This window comes from Humulus lupulus, chromosome 1, assembly GCF_963169125.1.
Source record: "Humulus lupulus chromosome 1, drHumLupu1.1, whole genome shotgun sequence".
NCBI lineage: Eukaryota > Viridiplantae > Streptophyta > Magnoliopsida > Rosales > Cannabaceae > Humulus > Humulus lupulus.
Genome location: NC_084793.1, coordinates 279,964,375 through 279,986,570, shown reverse-complemented (window position 1 = coordinate 279,986,570; position 22,196 = coordinate 279,964,375). Strand labels below are relative to the sequence as shown.

General features: G+C 35.0%; 1 protein-coding gene across 3 annotated transcripts; it reads right to left on the bottom strand.

The window, feature by feature from the left end:
* Window positions 1–14,375: 14,375 nt before the first annotated feature.
* LOC133807225 (protein CROWDED NUCLEI 4) lies at window positions 14,376–20,678 on the bottom strand. 3 transcript variants are annotated; one of them, XM_062245433.1, is made up of 9 exons: window positions 20,205–20,678; window positions 18,698–18,907; window positions 18,336–18,589; window positions 17,908–18,178; window positions 17,692–17,775; window positions 15,930–17,562; window positions 15,713–15,794; window positions 15,352–15,591; window positions 14,376–14,858 (listed from the first exon to the last, which is right to left on the bottom strand). In XM_062245433.1, exons 1-9 carry the CDS (start codon window positions 20,409–20,411, stop codon window positions 14,813–14,815), a joined length of 3,027 nt encoding a protein of 1,008 aa, XP_062101417.1. In that variant the 5' UTR covers window positions 20,412–20,678; the 3' UTR covers window positions 14,376–14,812. The 3 variants fall into 3 exon arrangements, with proteins under 3 accessions (XP_062101417.1, XP_062101398.1, XP_062101406.1); XM_062245414.1 differs by having other exon boundaries at window positions 15,713–17,562; XM_062245422.1 differs by having other exon boundaries at window positions 15,357–15,591; window positions 15,713–17,562.
* Window positions 20,679–22,196: the final 1,518 nt, after the last annotated feature.

The window sequence follows — 22,196 nt, the reverse complement described above, 5'->3', positions numbered from 1 at the left end:
GCCTTAGTGTAATTATCACAAAGTTTGTTGAAATTTTGGTTGCCGAAGCATTGAACCACTATCCATTGATAACAAACCGGTGATAACACACACACATTTGCTGTGTTCACTTGAGACCTCAATGTCTCACTTTTGCACCGTTAATGGCCATGTGGACATTCCATTCATAGACTTTTCTTGAGAATGACTCCTAATTCTCATGAGGGGCGGCACCACCCCTAGGTCTATATAGGTAGAACTCTTACAGTATTTTGTTACCCTAAAATACTTGTCTTTTCAAGACTAAGTTCTATTAAAAAAACCTTTCGGTTTTGACCCTCATTTTGGTAACACACTGGTACTCATATCTCAGATGGGAAAAAATTTGAGTACTACTACTATTCACTTTATTGACTTGTTATTGCCTATTGAACCTAATACTAGTTTGTTCATTAGTATTAAGATAGGTTACCATCAACCGTGAATCTCTTTAGGGAGTCTAAGTCCCACCCCTTGAGATGTAGAAATGATTCTATTTGAATCATTTCTTTTCTCATGTATGCATACTTTTAAACACTCTCTTTATTTTATTCAAACTGTGTTGCTAGCCATAGTTTGATTAAAATAGTTACCTCTTTAAAATAGTGATTTTTACCATAGTCAACACCTCGACTATTTTATAGTTTAATATCCAAGATAAACATTTTCCTTAAATATTAATTCTAGAAACATCTTTGTTTCTAAAATTCTCCTTTATGTTTTAAATTGATTCCTTCTTGAATCAAAATATTACAAACAATGACTTTAGACACCAAACATGTCTAGATTTGTCTGTTCTATACACATATAGCCAATGTGATTTAGAATGTGGAATTCCAATCCATATATTTGATAGGATGACCAAATTAATCAATTGATTAACAAAAAAATAAATTGATTAACTTTGGAGCATCACCCCCACATTTCTCACATAGTGATAATAAAATATCACTTTAAAATAGAAATCCCTTCATTTCTATTAAGTCATTTATCCTCCAAGATAAATCTAGACCTATGATTCTCAAAGTTCATCATGAGTCCTCTATGCCACATGATAAACTCTCAAGATAAAACCTCAATGTTTATCTTGATTTATTTACTTGCTAAAGCAAGAAACACTTATTTGAAAGTAACTTTCACTTGGTTGCATTCTTTTATATATTTCACAAAATAAAATGTGAACACAAATGTAATGTGAGAATTTCTCAAACAAATAATCACAAATTTTCATTTTTAGTTGTCTAAATAATCTTAAAATCACTTATACAACTTTTGTGAATTTCTTAAGAATCTCTTTGAGATTCTTTTGAAAACATCAATTTGGCATCCATTGATTTTCTCATCAAAATCAAAATGAAAATGTCAATTTTTTAAACACTTTAAATCAAAGAAAATAAACCCTCATTGATTTATTTAAACACTTTGATTTCTTATGTTTTTGTTTAAAATTATCTCTTCATTAAGATTAATTTAAATATATCACCATCTTTAACCAAAATGAATAAAGTTCTCTTTTATTCACCATTGGTGTAAAGATTCAAAATTGCTTCTCCAATTTTGAAATGTCTCCTCATTGAATATTTAAGAATTATTGTCACTAAATAATTCTCAAATATATTTCATTTGACCACACTCTAGACTATAAGTCTATTGAGTCAACATGTCATCCCACAATTTTTTAATCCACTTTGATCCATTTTTCTTGCAATGGCAAGAAACAACTATTAAAAGATATAACCCCCTTAGGTTCATCTTTTCTTATCTCATAAAATGAGATGCTCATCTTTTAAATGAGAAAATTTTAAATTCTCAAATAATTCTTTTATTCACAAATCACATACTAACAATAATATTGGATAAAACCTATTAACATCTCACAAATGTTTGCATGATTATATTTCAATATAATTTCACATAGTTGTTAACATATATGACTTATATCATACTAACATGGCTCTTTATTAATATGTAAACATAAATTGCAAGTATCATACACATATGATTTCATATTTCTATTGATTCACAAAATAAATATATTTATGCATGTCATATAGAACTCATAAAATTGTCATTCTAATAACTTATCATTATCACATAATAAGACAATTCTATAACATGCTAATATATTACCCAATAATCTACTAGATTATTTACATATTAATCACATATAACAAAAACTCAAGATATTATATTATCTTCTATTCTAACCACTAAAAAACAAAGGAGATTAGAAAACAATGAACCTCATTTATAAACTTTTCTTCTTCTCATTTCTATCACTATAAGAAAACCATTAGATCTTCTAAGAAAACAAAGAAGAACATTACCTTATCTTACTATCTTTTCAAAGTTGGATCCTCATATGATCTCCATGGTTTCTCCTTCCATTGAAAAGGGAATAAGCTTTTGATTGTTAGAGAATATATGTTATTACTCAATGGAAAAGTGGAAAAACCAAAATACAACTCAATGCAAAATATACAATAGACAAGGTAATTGATTAAATAAATATTACAACTCAATTGCTCAAAAGATAAGTAAATAGAAATAAGAGAAGGAAGAGAATTATAAGAACTAAAACCCTAAAACAAAAGATACCAATGAATATGTGAATTGAAATAGAAGTAGAGGATTACAAACTCAATACACTAATAATACAAGAAGAACAACAGAATGAAAAGAAAACCAATAAAAGGGACAAACTCTCACACAACCAAAGTGTAGAGTAGTGGGGATCACCAACTTGAACAAAGTTCAAAACCCTTGTCCAAAAGCTTATTTCCCCCTATTCTTTATGCACTAAGGGATCTCTCTAGGAAATAGCTCTCTGTAATTATCAAGCCTCTATGGTGTATGTTCCAGCCAAGTGCTTTGTGGATGAAAAATGGTGTGTTACAAGTGAGCATTAGGCTCCTATTTATAGAGTTTGAGATACCCCTTTGAATTTCAAATTCCACCAACCACCATGGCTGTTACCAATGTTTAATTGGATATTTATGGAAGTAAAGTGGAGATTTGGGAGTTATTTGGGATGTTAGAACCGTTCAATTTGGAAAAAACTGAAGAAAAAAAAAAACATATAGGCTGTCAGCCTCACTGGCCGTGGCCTGGACTTTTCAATGGCCGCGGCCACTGGCTACTGTCCCCCAAGCCACGACCACTGAAATTCAGTGGCCGCGGCCACAGGCCATTTTCAACACAAAAAAGTCATTTTTCCAAAACGTTCCAAAATGTCCCAAATCCTTTTCCACATGATTTTGTAACCTCCAAACACCTATTGGGAGTTAAAAACATGTCTCCAACAACCATATTTCATCATGGCTTTGTGAAATCCATTCTCAAATGTGTAACATATAATATACACATTATTGGGTAATATTTGGGAGTTACAAATTTGTAACTGATTTTGTAACTCCAAAATATGTCACATTTGGGCACACACATGTGTCTAATTTTTGTGACTCTCAATAATATTTTACAAGGTGTGACAAATCACATTTTGTCACATTATTTAACCTAACATTATATTATATGAAATAGTATAACAGATATCACCTCCCACCAAGTCCGGCCATTTTCCCATAACACATAGGTAGCACAGATCACCCTATCTTGACCTACCACCCCCATAAAATCAAGGATGGAACTAATCATACCAATCCATTGTTCAGCCCTGAATGGATCTAGGCCTCCCTCATAACTGGAGGGTAATATTCCTAATATCTCTCATATAATAATTCCCACCTGAGCGTAAACTGATGCCACTCCTGGCATAACAAAGGAATAGGTGTTCCCTGACAGAACCTGCTATTTTAAACACCTAATCTCTTCCTCTTGCCTCTGCAATCTTGCTTGCATATCTGTAAACACCTGCTACCAATTCTGAGGGGCAGGTGGAGGGCTCAGACCCTGGTTGTAATTCCCAGCCTAAACATAAACACCAAAAGGTCCTATTAACTGCCTTGGGTACATAACCTCTGAATTAGGCTACAGTCTATAACTTAACCCATTAAGCATGATGAGCACATCCAAAAGCCTTCCCCATGAAAAAATCAAACAGCACCACATTCACATACCACTATGGTACTAAAATACATGCCCATAACATTCATGCATCAATCAATAACCCTTGCTCTTGCCAACAAAATATCATGCTCTTTACTCTAGCATGCAGATAACACATTCATATATCCACTGAGCAAGCAAGCACATGGTAATATCAACAGTCAAGGATCAGACCCTATTAGAATATCTCATGCTTACTAATAAGGCATGCATGTAAGACATTTATATCCTATTTAAGCAGTTAAACACATAACCACATAAATAGTTACCATACCCTGAGTGGAGATTGTCTTTAGTGACTAGTGTACATGCCTAGCTTGTCTTCAGGAACCCTTAACCTTGGCTCACTCTAATACCAAGTTGTAACCCCTACTCAGGGACCGTTACATCGTGTATTTTAAATAGGGCTAAACTCGCTAAACGAGTCATTTGGCCATAACCGTGTAACTAAATGTGATTAACAGTTTAGGTTTAAAAATTTTGGTCAAAGGTACAACCATTTCACTAAAACGCTTACTTCATACATGGAATCCCAAAATACATTTACAAAGGTTAACTACAATTGAAAAGTTACTACTAGCTGACCTAAACGGAAAAATAGGATTTGACCCTAGTTCCTATTTAAAACCTCAGTCGTGGTGGTCGAGCAGCCACATATGTACACATCGTCACCTAAGCTCTCCAACTCAAGGATGGTCTAGCTTTCTTTTTCCTTTACCTGCACCACAAAGCACCCATGAGCCAAGGCTCAGCAAGAAAACTTAAACATTCTCATAAGCAGTTAATAATGTATTACAAAATCATAATAAGCATGCCTAGCAGTAATAACCCTACTCATGCATGCATACCATTCATATAAATGACTACAGTGACATATTGGCCAATAGCCCAAGATAAATGATCAATGAATCATACCAGGACCCAATGCCCAAAATACATGATTGATAAATCATACTGGGACTCATCACCCTATTACATGATTAATGAATCATACTGGGACTCAGTGCCCTATTACATGATTATTAAATCATACTGGGGCTCAGCGTCGTAGGATATGGGACTAATGAGTCACCCCAGGGCTCTTTGCCCTATCCTCTGTATAACCAACCCTGGAGCTAGCCCAGCGTACCTGGCACCTTAGTTTCCCATGACCAATAGGTCGGTCAAGCGTATGCCACGCTCCTGATTAGGCATAACCATATCGACCCGCCCTCAGCATGCTATTGTCACCCTTGACTTATAAGTCATTGCTTTTCGATCAGCACCCAACATGCTAATGTTGTCCTTGACTCATAAGTCAATGCTTTTCGACCAGCGCTCAACGTTATTGTCATCCTTGACTTATAAGTCAATGCTTTTGACTGGCACTCAGTGTGCTAATGTTTTTCTTGACTCATAAGTCAAGTCTGGGGCCCAGCCCTAGGATATGGGACTAATAAGTCACCCCAGGGCCCGTTGCCCTATCCTCTATATAACCAGCCTTGGAGCTAGCCCAGCGTACCTGGCGCTGATTTTTCCACGACCATTAGGTCAGACAAGCATATGATGCGCTCCTGGTTAGCTTAACCAAAATGACCAGCGCTCAACACACCATTGTCACCCTTGACTCATAAGTCAATGTTTTTTTTACCAGCGCACTATTGCCGTCCTTGACTCATAAGTCAAGCCTTTCTCAATCAGATAATGCCAACAGGCATATCATATGCCAAATATCCAAATATAAAGCATTCAACATGATTAATCAATAATCACAAGCATAATCATAATCATGCACAGTCTGAGGCGTTCATGCCTTATTCATATTCATGTTCAATAATTCAGGCCAAGCCATAATCACATGTATCACATATATCACATACTGGGTGCAGTTTTCTTACCTTTGGTCCAAGCACCAGTTAATTATAAACGACACTCAAGCACGATCCTGTCCCGAGCCCTAGAGATAACCTAATCAAAACCATAAATAATAATCTCATAAGATTCAATCCTTAAAAACAAACCCCGGGACCACTCCCGTGCTCTCAGGATTTCCAATCCACCCAACGGGGTGGTGGAACCATCCCCTGAGCCTCCAAGTCCTCCCAAGCCCTAAAAATGGGCTTTGCTGAAACTAGACTAGCGCTGGGGTGCCACAAGGTAGCGCTGGGCACCATCTAAGTCAGAGAGCCACCCCTTGATTTTCCTTGCCTAGCGCTAGGGTGCCAACCCTAAAGACCAGAATTCTCTAGTTTTTCCCCTACGTTTTCCCTTGAATTCAAGTCACCAAAACCTCGTCTAAACACCATCCAAACTTACAATTCAACCTTAGAACCTCATCAATACATCAAGACCATCAAAACCCAACCTTAAACTTGATCTATAACCCATCAAAACTCAAAAATCCATACTTGAGCTTTGAAGCTCAAGAACACCTCAAGAACATGAAGAACTTAGCCAGAATTCATAGCAAAACTCAAAGAATCCTTACCTCAAACCACTGGTCTGCAAGCCCAAGCTATCCCTTAGCCAAACTCTGGCTTCCACCTTCCAATCCTTGAGTTTTTCTTCCTCCAAAATCCAAAATCCCCCAAGGTATGAGAGAGAAGAGAGAAATCAAGTGAGAGAAAGAGAGAGAGTTGTTTTAGGTGATGCTTTGTTTTAGGGTTTCCTTTAGCTGAGGGAAAGAGTGACTAAGTCACTGGTATTGACTCAAAATAACACATGCCCCTAGGGTCAAATCTCTTTCTCAAAGCCCTTCAAGGGCAATTTTGTCATTTGCCACATACCCCATTAATCATAAATAACGTCTCATAATTTCCATTACCTCTAATATCCTCAAATAATTACAAAATAATTTCTCCATTACCCGATCCCAGTAATGTACTAAATTGCCGAATTACCCCTAGGCTCACCCCGAGCCCGATATTTGACTTTGTTGTGACTTTTCCGCTAACTTGCTCCCTAGGATCGCCTTGTGTCGAGTTACCCAAATATATCCACATAATGATGTGGTCTAACACATATATCACATATATGCCAAATATACTCGTAACGGGCCAGATTACGAAAAATTCCTTTTTAATCATAAATGGGTCAACATGCATATTCAATACACCTAAACATGCATATCAAGTCATATTATAATATAACCAACATAATCATAGAATGATACACATATATATCATATAAACACATAATTTTCATAATTTTCCATCCTAGCCCCCTAATCAAGGCCCTAAGCCTTATTAGGCAATTTGGGACGTTACAACAATAACCCTTGAATTTTTCATTAACACTCACCATTGTACTCTTAACATAAAAAATAAACTCAAACTCACAAATATATGGCAGCAAACACATTTCATTCAAATTCTTGAAATCTACACATTTAGAAATAAGGTATTTGATGATATCATTCTCCTTAAGTATGTAATCCCATTGATTTGTCTCATCCTTTGTCGATGAAGACTTTGGATCCATATCCACCTTCATGTAGTGCATATCCAAGTAGAATTTTCTTCGATCTCCCATGGTTGTGTGTTCAACACAAACCAAATGTTGAAGCAAGAATTTGAAGGTTGTAGAAGAAGAACAAATTTCCCTCATTGTTTATTATGCAGAACACAAAAGAAAGTAATTAGAATAAAGATTTTGAATGTTGTGAATTTATGGTTTTACACTTTCTAAATCAACAATGAATAATGGAATAATTCAATATTACAAACCCTAGATGCTAATCAATAACGTTATTCAAAGTATGAATGCAAATCTTGATAATCAAATAACCATATTCAAAGTATGAATGAAACTCTTGAAAGTTAAAGATTAAGAGATTAAATGATTATAAAATGAACTTAGAAATATTTAATCATCAATACTAACTATTTTAACATAATTAAAGAAGTAAATCACAAATAGAATAACACAATTATAAAGTTAGGGTTTAGAGAGATACAACCTTTCAATTTGAGCAAATTGAATTTTCAAATTTGGAAAACATCTAAAGGCTTATACACGAGGAGCATCGCTGTCCAAAATCTCTATTCCAAGCATTCCCATTGTTGTTTAAAGCTTTGCTAAGATGGAATGAGAAGTGGGATTGAACAAGCCTTTTAAGCTCAAACAAGTCAAGCAATATTTGATGAGTTTCTTGGAGAAAACTTATGATATTTGAGAGAGAGAGAGAGAGAAAGTTGAAAAGTATGATCAAGGCTTTACAACTCTAATAACTCCTATATATAGTATAGGCATCACCATCAAGTCTAACCAATAGGATTAGAGCTTTATAACACATAATTTGGAGCTTAATTACGTAATTGTACTGTCCCGCATAGACCGCCCAGGCGATGTATCGCCTACAAACAGGTGATGCATAGCCTGCTAGGGTTTTCAAACCCTTTTTGCATATAAGCAATACAACACCTCCAAGAAGGCAATGCAACGCCACCCTCTCTGCCCAGATCCTCCAACAGGGACTCTAATATTGCTCCAAATGCTCCCAAAAATTTTCGGAATGTTTAGATACCTCATTGTATCATTTTAGACCCATAAAAGTCAATTACAGATGTCTACTACACAATCGCATGTTTTCACTTCAAGTTAAGTGAAAACAGTAAAGTGTTTTGCACCTCATTGTGTAAACAACCTAACCATTATAATTAACCAATCTCAACATTAGTACCCGTCCAAATCACTTTCTTTCTTCTTGAGGCACGCTCGGAAGCTGTAGAGACACAAAATTTCAGCTAAAGAAGGCGCGAGCCACCTCTTACACTTATACAAGACATGCAGGCCCTCGAAGACTCTATAACCATTTGGAGACAGCTGGAAAGGAGAAATCCCTTTGTACTTCAAAAAATTGACGATGTACTGGTGTAGATGGATAGTTTCTCCTGCCTGGAGATGCGACTGGCTCCAGGCCCTGAGCACGCAGACGTTGCGGTGAGCCCTCATCATATCCTGGCAAAGATGGATAAGAAAGATAGTCCTCAGCCCCAATCCCATAGAGGGATATGATGCTAGCCAAATAATTCGGGTTCTTCAATTTACTCGAGACCTGCATCGCCTCAAATCCCGAGGCCTGGTATCATGTCAATCCGTGGGGGATAGGAGCAATATTCGCCTCCGCCTCCATCAAATGGCGCTCTTCCGCCACTAACCTCTCCGCCACTGGAGCGGCCTCCCTCACTTCTAGGTGTTCCAAGGCCCTGGCCTCCTTGGGGTTTCGTACACCTTCTCAGGCCATCTCCTATACCTCATTGTCGAATGCGTAGAATCCGTGTCTATGAAGGTCTTGAAGCTCCTCAGACATCTGAAACAAAACCAAGCAACTAGCGTTTTGACACAAAGAAACTGACCAAAACACAATAATACCCTAAGACAACTTCTCAGGGATTAGAATAGACGGAAGAAATTTCTATTAAAAAAAAGTGCCCCTAGAGTACCAAAATGCCCCCAAAGACGCCACTGGGAGCTCAAGAATACAGTCGGACCACGGCCAAAATCTGGGAATTTCCTAGAAACCGATTTGGTAATAAAAATACAAAAATGGCCACTTACAGTCAATTTTGACAACAACTAGGGCCCAAAATCAGGCAAATAAGAGGTAAAATAACCTCTAATCCTAACGAGTTTAATGGCCTAAACAAGAACCCAAGCACACACCCAAAAATTCCAAGAGAAAATGAAAACAATAAACAGAGTATCAGTGCTGAATACTTACTCGATATTAATCGATGATAGGTGTTGAGTCGAGTTCGAACGTGAATATAGTGTGTTTGATTCACCCAGAAATACCGGTACTCTCTCCAACTATCCAGGATCAACAAACAAAGAAATTGGGAATTTGGAAGAAATGGGTTCTCTGTGAATGGAAGTTTTGGCTCTGGAAATTAGAAAAACTCGAATGCAAGAGGTGAAAAATGTTATGGGAGGCAAAATTTTGAGTTTATAACCCAGACGTGGGTGAAAATAAATTCAATCTCAATTGTTGATTACCAAGAGAGTAGGTACTCGAGCGTGATCTAACGGTCACACAAATCAAGGTGAAGATCATACTCGAAAAGGCGAAAGGACGTCTCAGGTACGAAAAGACCCATCGTTAAATGGCATCGATTGATAAGCCCGACAATAGGAAGTCGACACGTGGAACCCTACTTTTTGGAAATGTCAGGTCTCGAAGACACCCCAGCAGTCTCTATCCGAGCATGAATCCCCCAAGAATACTCCTCTCAATTAAAGTCTCCACTGCCCGAGGACAAGTGAAGACTTGAGAGCAAATGTCGTTTGTATTTTCTTTGAGTGATACGAGGCACATTTTAAGGAGGATTGAGAGTCCACAAAAAGCTAGGAAAGTCTCTCGGAGCCTATTCTGGGCTCCATGGGATGTAAGCCCATCCTTCACCACAGTTCACCACCACCAGAGGAGTACATCTTCCTAGACGCATCACTCGCCGAGGACCCTGTCACAGGATGGTGCTCCAAGTCTCGTTACAAGACCATCTCCTCCCTTATCACCTCCTCCAAGTCTGCGAGGACCCTCCTCCGGACCAGGAAAACGGTAGCCAGGTGTCAAGTACACTGATCCTGGACCACAAACAGTTTTCAGACACCTACTGTCACATGAATCGTGGTGTTGACTCCGTGCAAACAACAAAACAGATGTCTCACGACTCCGCCTAACATGAGGAAACGTACAGCTACCACTATGACAGTGTCAAAGGTGTTTCCCCCAACAAAACAGTGGGCTGATAATCCTCACATTGGGCCTACCAAGATACGATGAAGCCCACCAGCTCATTTATGTATGTAATGTATATTTATTATGTAACAAATCCCCATTAAGGGAGAATAACTATAATCATCTCCAATTAATGAGCTTAATTGTCCCAGCAGCCTATAAATAGGGCTTGGGCACACATTGTAAATGAACAAATTCCTTTTTTTCAGAGTGAGCCTATACGCTCCCTGAATACCCAGAGAACTTAAGCTGTGCAAGTTCTTAAGCATCCTAATACAAGTGACTCATGGACTAAGGTTAATTAGTAACCTAAACCACGTAAAAATTTGTGTTCCAATCTCTTTTTCTTTAAGATTTTTTCTATTTAGTTGTTTGCAAAAAAACTAGTTAACAGAGGAAAAAAATGGTTTATACCATTTTAAATCTTATGTTTTGCGGGTCCCATGTTTTGCATAATTGATTTTAGGACTCCATGTTTTGTAAAAATGTTAAAAAAAACAAAAGCTAAATTAAAATCAATCACACTCCTTTGTTCTTTTTCCACATTTTTGGATTCATATAGCTAATGGATCAATGTTTCATCTCGGTTTAACACATTTTTTAAACTTTATTTTCAACATATGAACCCAAATCTAACACACTCTTCAACTTCATTCTCAATATATAAACCTAGTTCTATAAACATTTTTTTTAAAAACCTCAATTAACTATGATTTAAACTTGAAATCATATAAATAGTTCATGTATAACACAAACGATATGAAATTTGAACAAAAACACATAAGGCTTCTTCCTTTTACCTCTCCACCATGTCCCTTCCTTTGCAAAATTTGAATAGAAACACACAAACACAAATCTCATTCGCTAACCTCCCCTCGTCAACCCAAAGCCTCACCGCTCACCATCCTCCATTCCCAACCTTCTTCCTCACTTCTGGTGTTCCTCCGTAGTTCCGGCAGTGAGGCTTCACGATGGTAAGCGTCTGCTCTAGAGCTTCACGTCATCAACATTGCCCCTAACTTTTGTGAATTACAGAATGAACCTAGATGTCTTCTATAGCTCCTCACTATTAAAGTGTCCCCCATCGATATAAGACCATGAGTTACTCCTCTCATCACCAATTAGTTTTGAGATCGAACCCATATGTCTTACCAAACCCCCCACTCTATACTTATGTAACACTTCCTTCCCCAACTCTCAAAAACATTCTCTTACAATCTAAACTTTATTCATCTATCAAATCTTACATGGTATCAGAGCACAATAGCTCCAACGAGTGCCTGATCAAAAACAATAGTGAGCCAAAAAAAAAGCTGCTAAAGATTTGGTTCAAGATTGGCCCTCCAAAAGAGTCTTCATCTTAAGAATGCCTATTAGAGTGTTCCACATCGAATAAATATGAGATCAACCTACATATAAGACATTGGCTACTCTACTCATCACCAATTGGTTCTGAGATGAGCCTCATGTGTCTTTACCAAATCCCATACTCTATACATATGTAACATTTCATTTTCCAGCTCTCTAAAACATTTTCCTACAATCTAACATTCATTCCTCTATCAAATCTTACACTTGCTCCAGCTTGACATCTTCAGTCACTTAAGATATCGACCATTTGCTAAGAAATAAAAGAGGAAGATGAACGATTTATTAGATTTTAGATTTTTGTTGGGTTGGTTTTAATTATTAATTTAATTTTTTTATTAAAATCTCAAATAATTTTTCCCAACAAAAGAAATCTCAAATATTTTTTAATGTATTAATTATGAATTAGTAATTTGTTTCTTAAAAAAATTAGCAATATATATATATTTAATTTTAGACCATTTATAACATGACACATTTCACGTTGCTTTTTTAAAATAATATTATAAGAGTTTAATAAGTTATAACTAAGGATATTTTGGGATATTCAAATTTCTGTTGACCAAAATTAGCTTCGGGGGCCATCTTTTTTAATCTTTTTACAAAACACGAAGTCCTAAAATCAATTATGCAAAATACAAAACTCAAATAGGTAATTTAGGCAAAACACAAGGTTCACAATAGTATAAAACCTAATAAATTTAACATGTAATTTTAGATAGTGTGTTTGTTCTAAATGTATATTTAAAAAAAATAGTTAAATATTTAAATTTCAAAAACAAAAATCGAGATTGAATTGAAAAAAATTGAATAAAATAGGAATAGACAAGGAAAATTTCATGTTATATGTATGATAACTTAGTGAAATTTTTTAATATGCCAACATAAGTTACTATCCCAAATATATGACAATTTCAATTTTTTGGACAAATGTACCATTAATATTCAAACACTCATTCTCTCTCTCTCTCTCTAACATCTCTCATTCTCTCACTCTCTCATTCTAATCTTGTAGATATCGAAAAAATACCAACAAAAAAAAAAAATCATCTGAAACAGACATTTGAGTGAAAAATTATGAACTTCTAAAGTTTTCGTCAAATTTCAATGCAAAGCATCGAAATTGTATCGAAAAAGCATCGTTTTGGCCAAAAATCAAGTTTTGATGATTACATCGCAAAAGCATTGAAACATTTTCGATTTTGCATCGAAAAAGCATCGTTTTGGCCAAAAAACAAGTTTTCATGATTGCATCGCAAAAGCATCGAAACACCAACAATTTTGCATCGAAAAAGCATCGTTTTGGCTAAAAATCAAATTTTATGATTGCATCGCAAGAGCATCGATTTTTCTTTGAAAAAGCATCATTTTGGCAAAAAAAAAAAAACAAGCTTTCATGATTGCATCGCGAGAGCATCAAAACACCATCGATTTTGCATTGATTTTGCCAAAAATCAAGTTTCATGATTGCATCACAAGAGCATTGAAACACTATTGATTTTGCATCTAAAAAGCATCGATTTGGCAAAAAAAATCAAGTTTTCATGCAAAATTGATGGTGTTTCGATCCTCTTGCGATGCAATCGTGAAAACTTGATTTTTGCCAAAATGTTGTTTTTCGATGCAATTTTAATGCTCTTGCGATGTAATCATGAAACTTGACTTTTGGCAAAAACGATGTTTTTTTTATGCAAATCTGTGCAATTTCGATACTTTGCAATGCAATCATGAAAACTTGTTTTTTGGCCAAAACGATATTTTTCCATTGCAAAATCGATGGTGTTTCAATGCTTTTACAATGCAATCATAAAAACTTGATTTTTAGCCAAAACGATATTTTCTCAATACAATTTGGATGCTCTGCACTGAAATTTAACGATGATTTTCTTTTTTAAATTTTGGTATTTTTTCGAGATATACCAATTTAATGAGGAGTGAGTGTTTGAATGTTAAGTATAGTTTTGTCTAAAAAATTGAAATTGTCATATATTTATAGTAACTTATGTTAGCTTACAGAAAATTTGTTTTCAGGTGGATGAATACAATATCCTATTTTGGGTTAAATCGTCAATCGACTGCATGATTTATGAGTCATTCATGTCAATGCGTTTACAGTGTTATATTCATTGTCGATTGTTGCTGTCATATTTCACCAGGGTTCTGAAGAAAATGGTTAGCAAGAAATAAGCAAAAACGCCAAATCAAATAAAGAAGACAACACCCCCATCATTAAAGAACGAAAAAAAAACGGCAACCCAAACTCTACTCCTTATAACAGGGAAAAACACCACTTACAAACAAAGACTATGCCACGCATATACAAAATATCAAACTCCCCAAAACACACACACCAAGTCAATATACATAGTTAGCTCACTCCAGCACAAGTCAGAAGCCAAGACAACTGGGTAGTTCAGGTCTGAATCTCTTCAAGGTTTCACTACCAGTCATCTTGGTCGCACCAAAAGAATATATATCTCACTAACACTAACAAGCTAAATTTTCCCAATTATTGTTTTTACTTGGCAAAAGAAATACAAACCAGAAAGTATGTGTAGTAATAGAACTTTCTTTCTCATATTTTTCACGAGTCCAAGCAACGTACGCCTCTTACAACTCCAATGGTTTGTCTATACCATATGCTCAACTAAGCTTCTGTACAGTGTTCCGGGATATCCTTTTCCTGGGGCTGCAAATAAAACCCATTCGATTAATTCTAAAAAAGTAGCAGCAGGAAAACAAGAAGCTTTGCTCAAGGAAATACACAATGTATTAGGACTCATTATCCTCCTAGAATCAGACGATGACTTGATCAAGGACAGCAAATAAAAAACAAAATATATAGGTAACGTCATTATAAGGTGATAAATGGGAACGATACTTCAGTGGCTCAAGAAAAGATGAGCATTATATTTTTGATAAAAGATTGCAATATCAAAAACAATTTATTTCCAATAAGTGAGAGAGATGATGAGACAACGGAGAGAGCAGGTTCCTAGTGAAACATCCTATAAGCTGTAAATTAACTGTTTCAAATTTAAAAGAATGATATATAAGCCGTCCTGATTATGGGGCTACTAATAAACTGAATAGCAGAATGCCAGAAAGCATACATAGCAAGAATCAGATTGCAGTGTTAATACTCTTGTGGATAAAAAGATTATGACAAGCATGAATCTTACATTACCTGTTTTCCATTGTCGGAGGGAAAACCCACATTTGATTCTTCAACAAACTTGTGGAGTTCTAATTTGTTGCGATGGATAATGTGGTCAGCTTCAACATTTTCACAAGTCACTTCAGAAACATTAATGATTTTATCTACAATTAATACAGTCGTCTCCTTAGCACCTTCACGAGTTTGTTTAAATGTCATTGTTTGACCCTGTTCCGTGTACACATTCTGCTGCTCAGTTGTAGCACTAAACCAAAAAATTAAATTTTAAATACTGTGACAAAACCGCCATAGAACTGAAAAGCATACTAATTAGAATATTCTTTTAAAAAACACAAGAATTTAAGTTCAGATTTTTTTTTGTTTACCTCTGCACAGTGATTTGTGTAGATGGAATTTCATCGCCACCATATTGTTGCTTCCTTTTCTTGGTATTTTGCCTTTTCTCAACTGATGAATCAAAATTATTGTCAGAAGATTTGTTAGCTCTACGTTTCCTCCTTGGCTGCAAACCTTGGTGAGCAACCATGGGGTCACACTTTTCAACAATTGCTTCACTAAGTTCAGCTTCAGAAACATTAATACCTTCAGCAACCTCACCTACTGCAGGCACTTCAACTATTTCCTTAGGCTCTCCAGAAGAATATCCATGCAATTGTCTTTCGTTGACAATATTCTGGGTCTTTTCATTTCTAATAGGCCTGCCATCTTTATAGTGAGAGATCAAAGCGCCATCGCCATCATTCAAGGAAGGAGTCTCAGAAGAAGACTGCCTGAAAATCAAATCAGAGCATTTTTTGATCCATGAGAAGCGAGCAGACCTAGATGGAGAAAAAACATCTAATTTTGAATCAGATCCATTGCTATGGTTGGCAATATTATTTTCATTTCGCAATTTAATATCGGGATCCTGTACAGCTGTAGACTGCCTCAACTTTTTCTTTCGAGAAAGTCTTTTGCGATTGGATATTGAATCAGATCGTTGCATCTCAAGCAAAGCCATATTATCCATGGCAGCTTTGATACTCTCCAGTTTCTTCAGTTCTTCAATTTGAGCCTGAATCTTTTCTCTGTCAACATGCAACAGCTCCCTCTGATTTTTCAATTTTTCCCTTTGCACCTTAAGTTCATCAATAGCATTATTTAGCTCGGTCCATTCTTGGTTTCTTTGTTCCCGTTCCAAATTTATCTCTATTCTCTCTGCTTCAAGTCTTTTCATTTCTAAAGCAACATGTTCCAACTCTTTCGCCACTTTATCCTTGAGAGAGCTAACATACTGAAGTTCATTCTTCTTCTCCTGCTCAAAGGCCATCTCTTTCTCCCTCAAAGAACTTTCTAATTCTTCATGCTTCTTATCAATACAGTTCTCCAAGTCCCTCCGTCGCATCTCAATGTCAAGTAAGAAATCTGCACGTTCTTGCTGCATCTTGTTGTACCATTCAGATCGTTCATGTACCATCTTATTCATGAAATCCTCTCGCTCATGGCAAAGTGACTCCACATCATGTTTGTATTGATCTCTCATTTCATCCTTCTCGTGCCTGAGATTATCACGTTCCTCCTTAATAAACTTGGACAAGGCCATTCTCTCTTCAGCCACTCGTTCAGCTTCCTTCCGTAGTTCTTCTCTCTTTTCATCAATTAATTCCCACTCTGCTTCAAACTTTGCCTTCTCTGCTGTCAACTTATCTTCCTCAGCCATTAGCTCTAGTTTCTGAGCACGGATTGAATCAATCTCTTCTTTTAGGTTTGTCTCCAGAGTTGATAGTTCGCTTGTTTCAGTTTTCAGATTCTCAAACTTCTCTTTTGCACAATCAAGTTGTTGCCTTCTGTCTTCAAGTGAATTTAAGGAGTTGTTAAGCTCTAGCTTCATCTGAACAATCTCTTCCCTTTCTCTTTGTAAAAGAAGTTTGCTCAACTCAACCTCCTTCTCGATAACAGTCAAGCTTTTTTCTTTCTCATCAAGACATTTTGACATATCTGCAACCTCTTTCTCCCTATCCACCAATGTCCTTGATTGCACTTCCAAGTCATGTTCCCTTTCCTTGACAAGGTCCTCACGTTGACTAAGATCTACCTCCCTCAACTCCCAAGCACGTCTCTTAGCCTCAAGTTCATCTTCAACTATTTTGCATTTGATCTCCAGCTCAGCATCAAAGGCAGACTTCCTTGCTCTTAAATCAACTTCATGACTTGCAATAACTTTTTGAATTTCAGTCTGCAAAACCCATTAGATAATCAATTTAATACTAATTGAGTACATATGAAGTAACATAATAGTAGTTTAACTCTTTCTCTTCTACTCAATATAAATGTTGAATAATCTGAATGGTAATAGCAAACTCACAGATTCTTTGCTCGCAAGTTTTTCCTGTAAAAGAGTTAGCTCTTGCTCTCTATTACTTAACAAAGCTTCCCGCTTACTTAGAACCTGTAAACACTCAAAAGATATTACATAACTATTCTTGCAAAGAGCAAAATGTAATACAAATAAATCTGCCACTAACCCTACAATAAACACTGAAAAAAATAAATAAAATAATAGAATAAAGAGCAAACGAACCTCTTCCCTTTTCTTTAAGGACACTTCAGTTAGCTCTAAGTTTGATTTCTCATTATTTATGGCTCTACGCTCCTCCTTGATATTTCTTTTTGTGTTATCTAACTCTCTCTCAAGTTGATCTAGTTTCTCAGATCGACTGAATATATAATCTTCTCTCTGACTTAACAAAGTTTGTGCTTCAAGCAATCTATCTTGTTCTTGCTGAAGAGACTTTTTCCTTTCACATAAAGAGTGCCTCTCAAGACTGATTTCCCTCTCTTTTTCATCACAACTGTTATATGCAAGGAAATAATAAATAAATGAAATTACTTCAAATCAAGACAAAGAAAAGATGCTAGATAATTCATATCCCAAAAAAAAGCAATAACAATATATGAAATTAATAAAGAAAGGAAGAAAAACTTAAACAAAAAGAATGAAATCCATACTCTAATTTAAAAGTTTCAAGACGCCTCCTAAGGTCATCTTCACGGGCTTCAACTTCCTGCAGCTTTCTTTCAGCAACACTGCGGTATCGGCCAGCTTCTAGCTGTAAAGACTCTGCTGCTTGCAGCTTTGCCTCAGCATCAGTAAATTTCCTATGAGCATCCTCCATCATCCTCTTTGCTTCAGCCAATTTGCACTCAGCCGCAACTTTTGTTTCCGCAGATTCAGCACGCATTTCATGCAATGCCTTTTCAATCTACCAACATTCATAAATATTTATATATATGTACATGAGTCATACATATGGTTTACAATGTAGCCGTGCAAGCAAATGGGTGCTTAAAAAAATGAAGAAAAAGCTTACACTTGTTATGCACTCTTCCTTGACTCCTATTGCCTTCTTGAGTTTCTCCTCTCGCTTTCGTGCTTCAGCTAATGCAGACAAGTGTGAAGCTTGATCTCGCTTAGACAATATTTCAGCTGTTTCCGCAGAGGCTTTAATTTGTTCATACTTGGAAGTCAATTCCTTATTTTCCAATATAAGAAGACCCATGTGGTATTGATGGTCAGAAATCTACATTCAATGAAATCAAATTACAATAAAATTCAAAGATAGATTTTGATAGCGTAAACATTCTATGGAAAGACTTAAACATGAATCAATGTGTATCTAAATCACTTTATGATTACAAGAAATCGAAGATAAGTCTGATAATATAATACATTGTAAGCAAAAAGATTAGGTATAAAGATGTAAATATACCTAATATTTCTCTTGAGGTCAAATTACAATAAAAGTCAAAGATAGATTTTGACAGTGTAAACATTCTATGGAAATATTTAAACATGAATCAATGTGTATCTAAATCACTTTATGATTACAAGAAATTGAAGATAAGTCTGATAATATAATACATTGTAAGCAAAAAGATCAGGTATAAAGGTGTAAATGTACCTAATAATTCTCTTGATACCATGATACATAGAAAAGATTAAGTTTATTATCGCACACAAGCCATGAAAATATTAATTATGATCAAGAACAATCATTTCAATTTTGGAATTTATTTAACACATAAGCAAGGAAAACAATTGCACATCCAAGCAAAGAAATAAGGAAATAAGAATAACGTACTTAGCTATATATGGTAAATGAAACCAAAAATCTGAACCCATTTAACTCTGGTTGCTAAATTGAAAAAACAAATAATAATAAACTTTATTGCTTTCTATGATTTTTGATACATGTGTTCAAAAGAGAAACTGCAATGACTTATAGATATATAAATGTGGTTAAAGAGAAAAGGTGCTAGCTACATAAATACAAAATTACATAGTTACATACTCTCAGGCACTTCCAAATATGAATACACAAATACCTATATGCAGAAATACTATTATGTACATAGCGAAATGAATAGAATATAGTATGGAACCAAGGATATCCATATCCCCTTTACAGCTACACTACTCTATAATTGAGATATTAAAACACACACAAACACGTATTTATGTCAACCCTAACAAAAATTTATCGAAAGAACTGTTTTGACCCTCAATGTCCATACCACAAGATCAAAGAAAGAAAAGAAAAAGTAAATAAATTGGGGCTAGCAACAACCCTGACTTAAATTTTCAACTCTCAACGAAATTTATAGTATCTTATTTTTTTTCCAAACATTTAGTTGCCTAAAAAATTCCTAAAATCTACTACATTCTTTCCGACGCACCAAAAAGAATAATTCCGTAAAAAAAAAAAAGTACAGAAACTAGTTCCCAATAAATAATAATAATAATAAATCTTGAACTCACAAAAATATAATTTCAAAGTTTTCCGAATAGAAGGGAAAAGGATATTTGGAAAAACAAACCTCAGCTTCCAGCGTAGCAATATAGCCTATGAGTGCAGCCTTGTCCCTGCGTCTAATAGATTCCTCATCGAACCCAGCTTCTTTGAGACGCTTCCAAATAGTTTCATCACCAAGAGGGCTCTGCAAAACCCTAGAGCCAGGAGTTATGGAAAGAGGCCTACCTGAACTCGGAGTAATCAGTAGCCGTTCTGACTGCGGACTCGCCATTCCCCGGCCTCCGATCGTCGACCGGAAACCCTAGATTCTCTTCTTTCTCTCACCGATTCCTTTTCTGGTGCGTTTCGTTGATTCCGCGCTCCTCGAATGTTGATCTTCTACTGAACCCCAAATTTTCTAGCTCTTCTTCTCTCTCAACTTTTTTCTTTCCCTTTTCCCTTCTCTCTGGCTATTTTGGCTGCTTTGCGCTGACAATCTCTTTTACTATTTGACTGAGTTGAAGAGAGACAGTGACTTAGGTGAGTTTTGAAATTGTTTACGACAAGGAAGAGACCACTACTGTCCAGGGTGGCCTTTATATGGACAGCAAGATACGACGCCGTTTTCATGATAATGGTTAGCGTACAAACACTTTTTTTAATTTGATTGATTTTAACCGCCTGAAATCGAATTTAAATCTTAATTAATTTAAGATAATTAGGTTTAGGAGTACAGCAAGGTCAAGAATCTCACTCCACTTTCTTCTGATGATGGTCAACCATCCACGTCACTATATAAGCCATCTCTTTTTTTCTTTTTAATGTCCCGTGTTTTATTACATAATGCAATCACATAAATAATAATAATTAAGTATAATAAGGAAGGAATTGATATTTAACAACCGTTCATGAGTCGTGATATGATAAGATTATTGATTTAATTATTGATAAGATTATTAATTAAATAACTACCAATTGGATAAGAAAATCATTTTTTAAAAAATTATTAACAAATAAATACAATTTCTACACACAAAAAGTACACTAGCACCAACAAATAAAAAGAATTTGAGAATCTATTAGAGTTCAGCAACAATCTATTCTCCTTCTCAATATTACAATTTTGAAAAAAAAAATACTTAGTTAGTACTCATTATTTTATCAAATTTCGTACATGTACTTTAGGTTTATAGTAATGATTATTCGGTATTCTTTATTTATAATTTGTACTAGTTTAATGATTGATCACTCCCTCATTTTAATAATTTATTTGATATTCGTTTGATTTTATTCTTTTAAAAATATATTATGAATTAATACAAAAAAAATGTTTTATAAATTAATCAGTGAAAAAGTAAAAATAAAAATTAATTAATTTAAAAATAAAAATATTTGATAAAATTATTTTAATTAGTTAAATAAACATAAATATTTTTAATTCTAAATATAAATTTAAAAAAAAGTAAAGTAATATTTTAAATTAATTAAAGTAAACTTAAAACCTAATAATTTTTTAAAGCTTCAATCAAACTATTTTGTTTGAGTTATGTTTAAATTTTGGCATTTAAGTTTAAGGTATTGATTTTAATTTTTGGTTTTATGTTTAGGGGTTACATTTAATTTTTTTTATTTTTAATTGATTAATTTATAAAAACATTTTTTTGTCTAATTAATTCAAAAAAATATTTTTCATATCATTTTAAAATAACAAAAACAAAATCAAATCAAATAAATCATTGAAATAAGGGGCAATATGGTCATATTTAAAATTTGGGTTGATCAGATTTCTACAGAGGGTACCGGATCATTATTATAAACATGGGGTATCAAGTGTGTATTTCCATAAAACACAGGGTACCAAATGATCATTATTATAAACATAAGGTACCGAGTATGTATTTCGATAAACACAGTAGCCTTATTCAAATAAAAAACATAGGCAACTTTCTTATTACAGTCTCCAAACAAATCACTATTGATTGATGATTTTCTTAAACATTATACTTTTTTCTTTAACACGAATAAATCACTTCAATAATGATGTCATAAAACATCAATTTATTATCTTTTTAAAATA

What these genes read in the sequence shown, in the direction of transcription:
- LOC133807225 (XM_062245414.1), bottom strand. Translation starts at nt 20,411, where the DNA reads ATGGCGAGTCCGCAGTCAGAACGGCTACTGATTACTCCGAGTTCAGGT. An exon ending in TTGCTACGCTGGAAGCTGAG is followed by an intron (nt 18,908 to 20,204) that starts GTTTGTTTTTCC and finishes CATTGAATGTAG; the next exon opens with ATTTCTGACCATCAATACCA. An exon ending in AACTTGCGAGCAAAGAATCT is followed by an intron (nt 17,563 to 17,691) that starts GTGAGTTTGCTA and finishes TGGGTTTTGCAG; the next exon opens with ACTGAAATTCAAAAAGTTAT.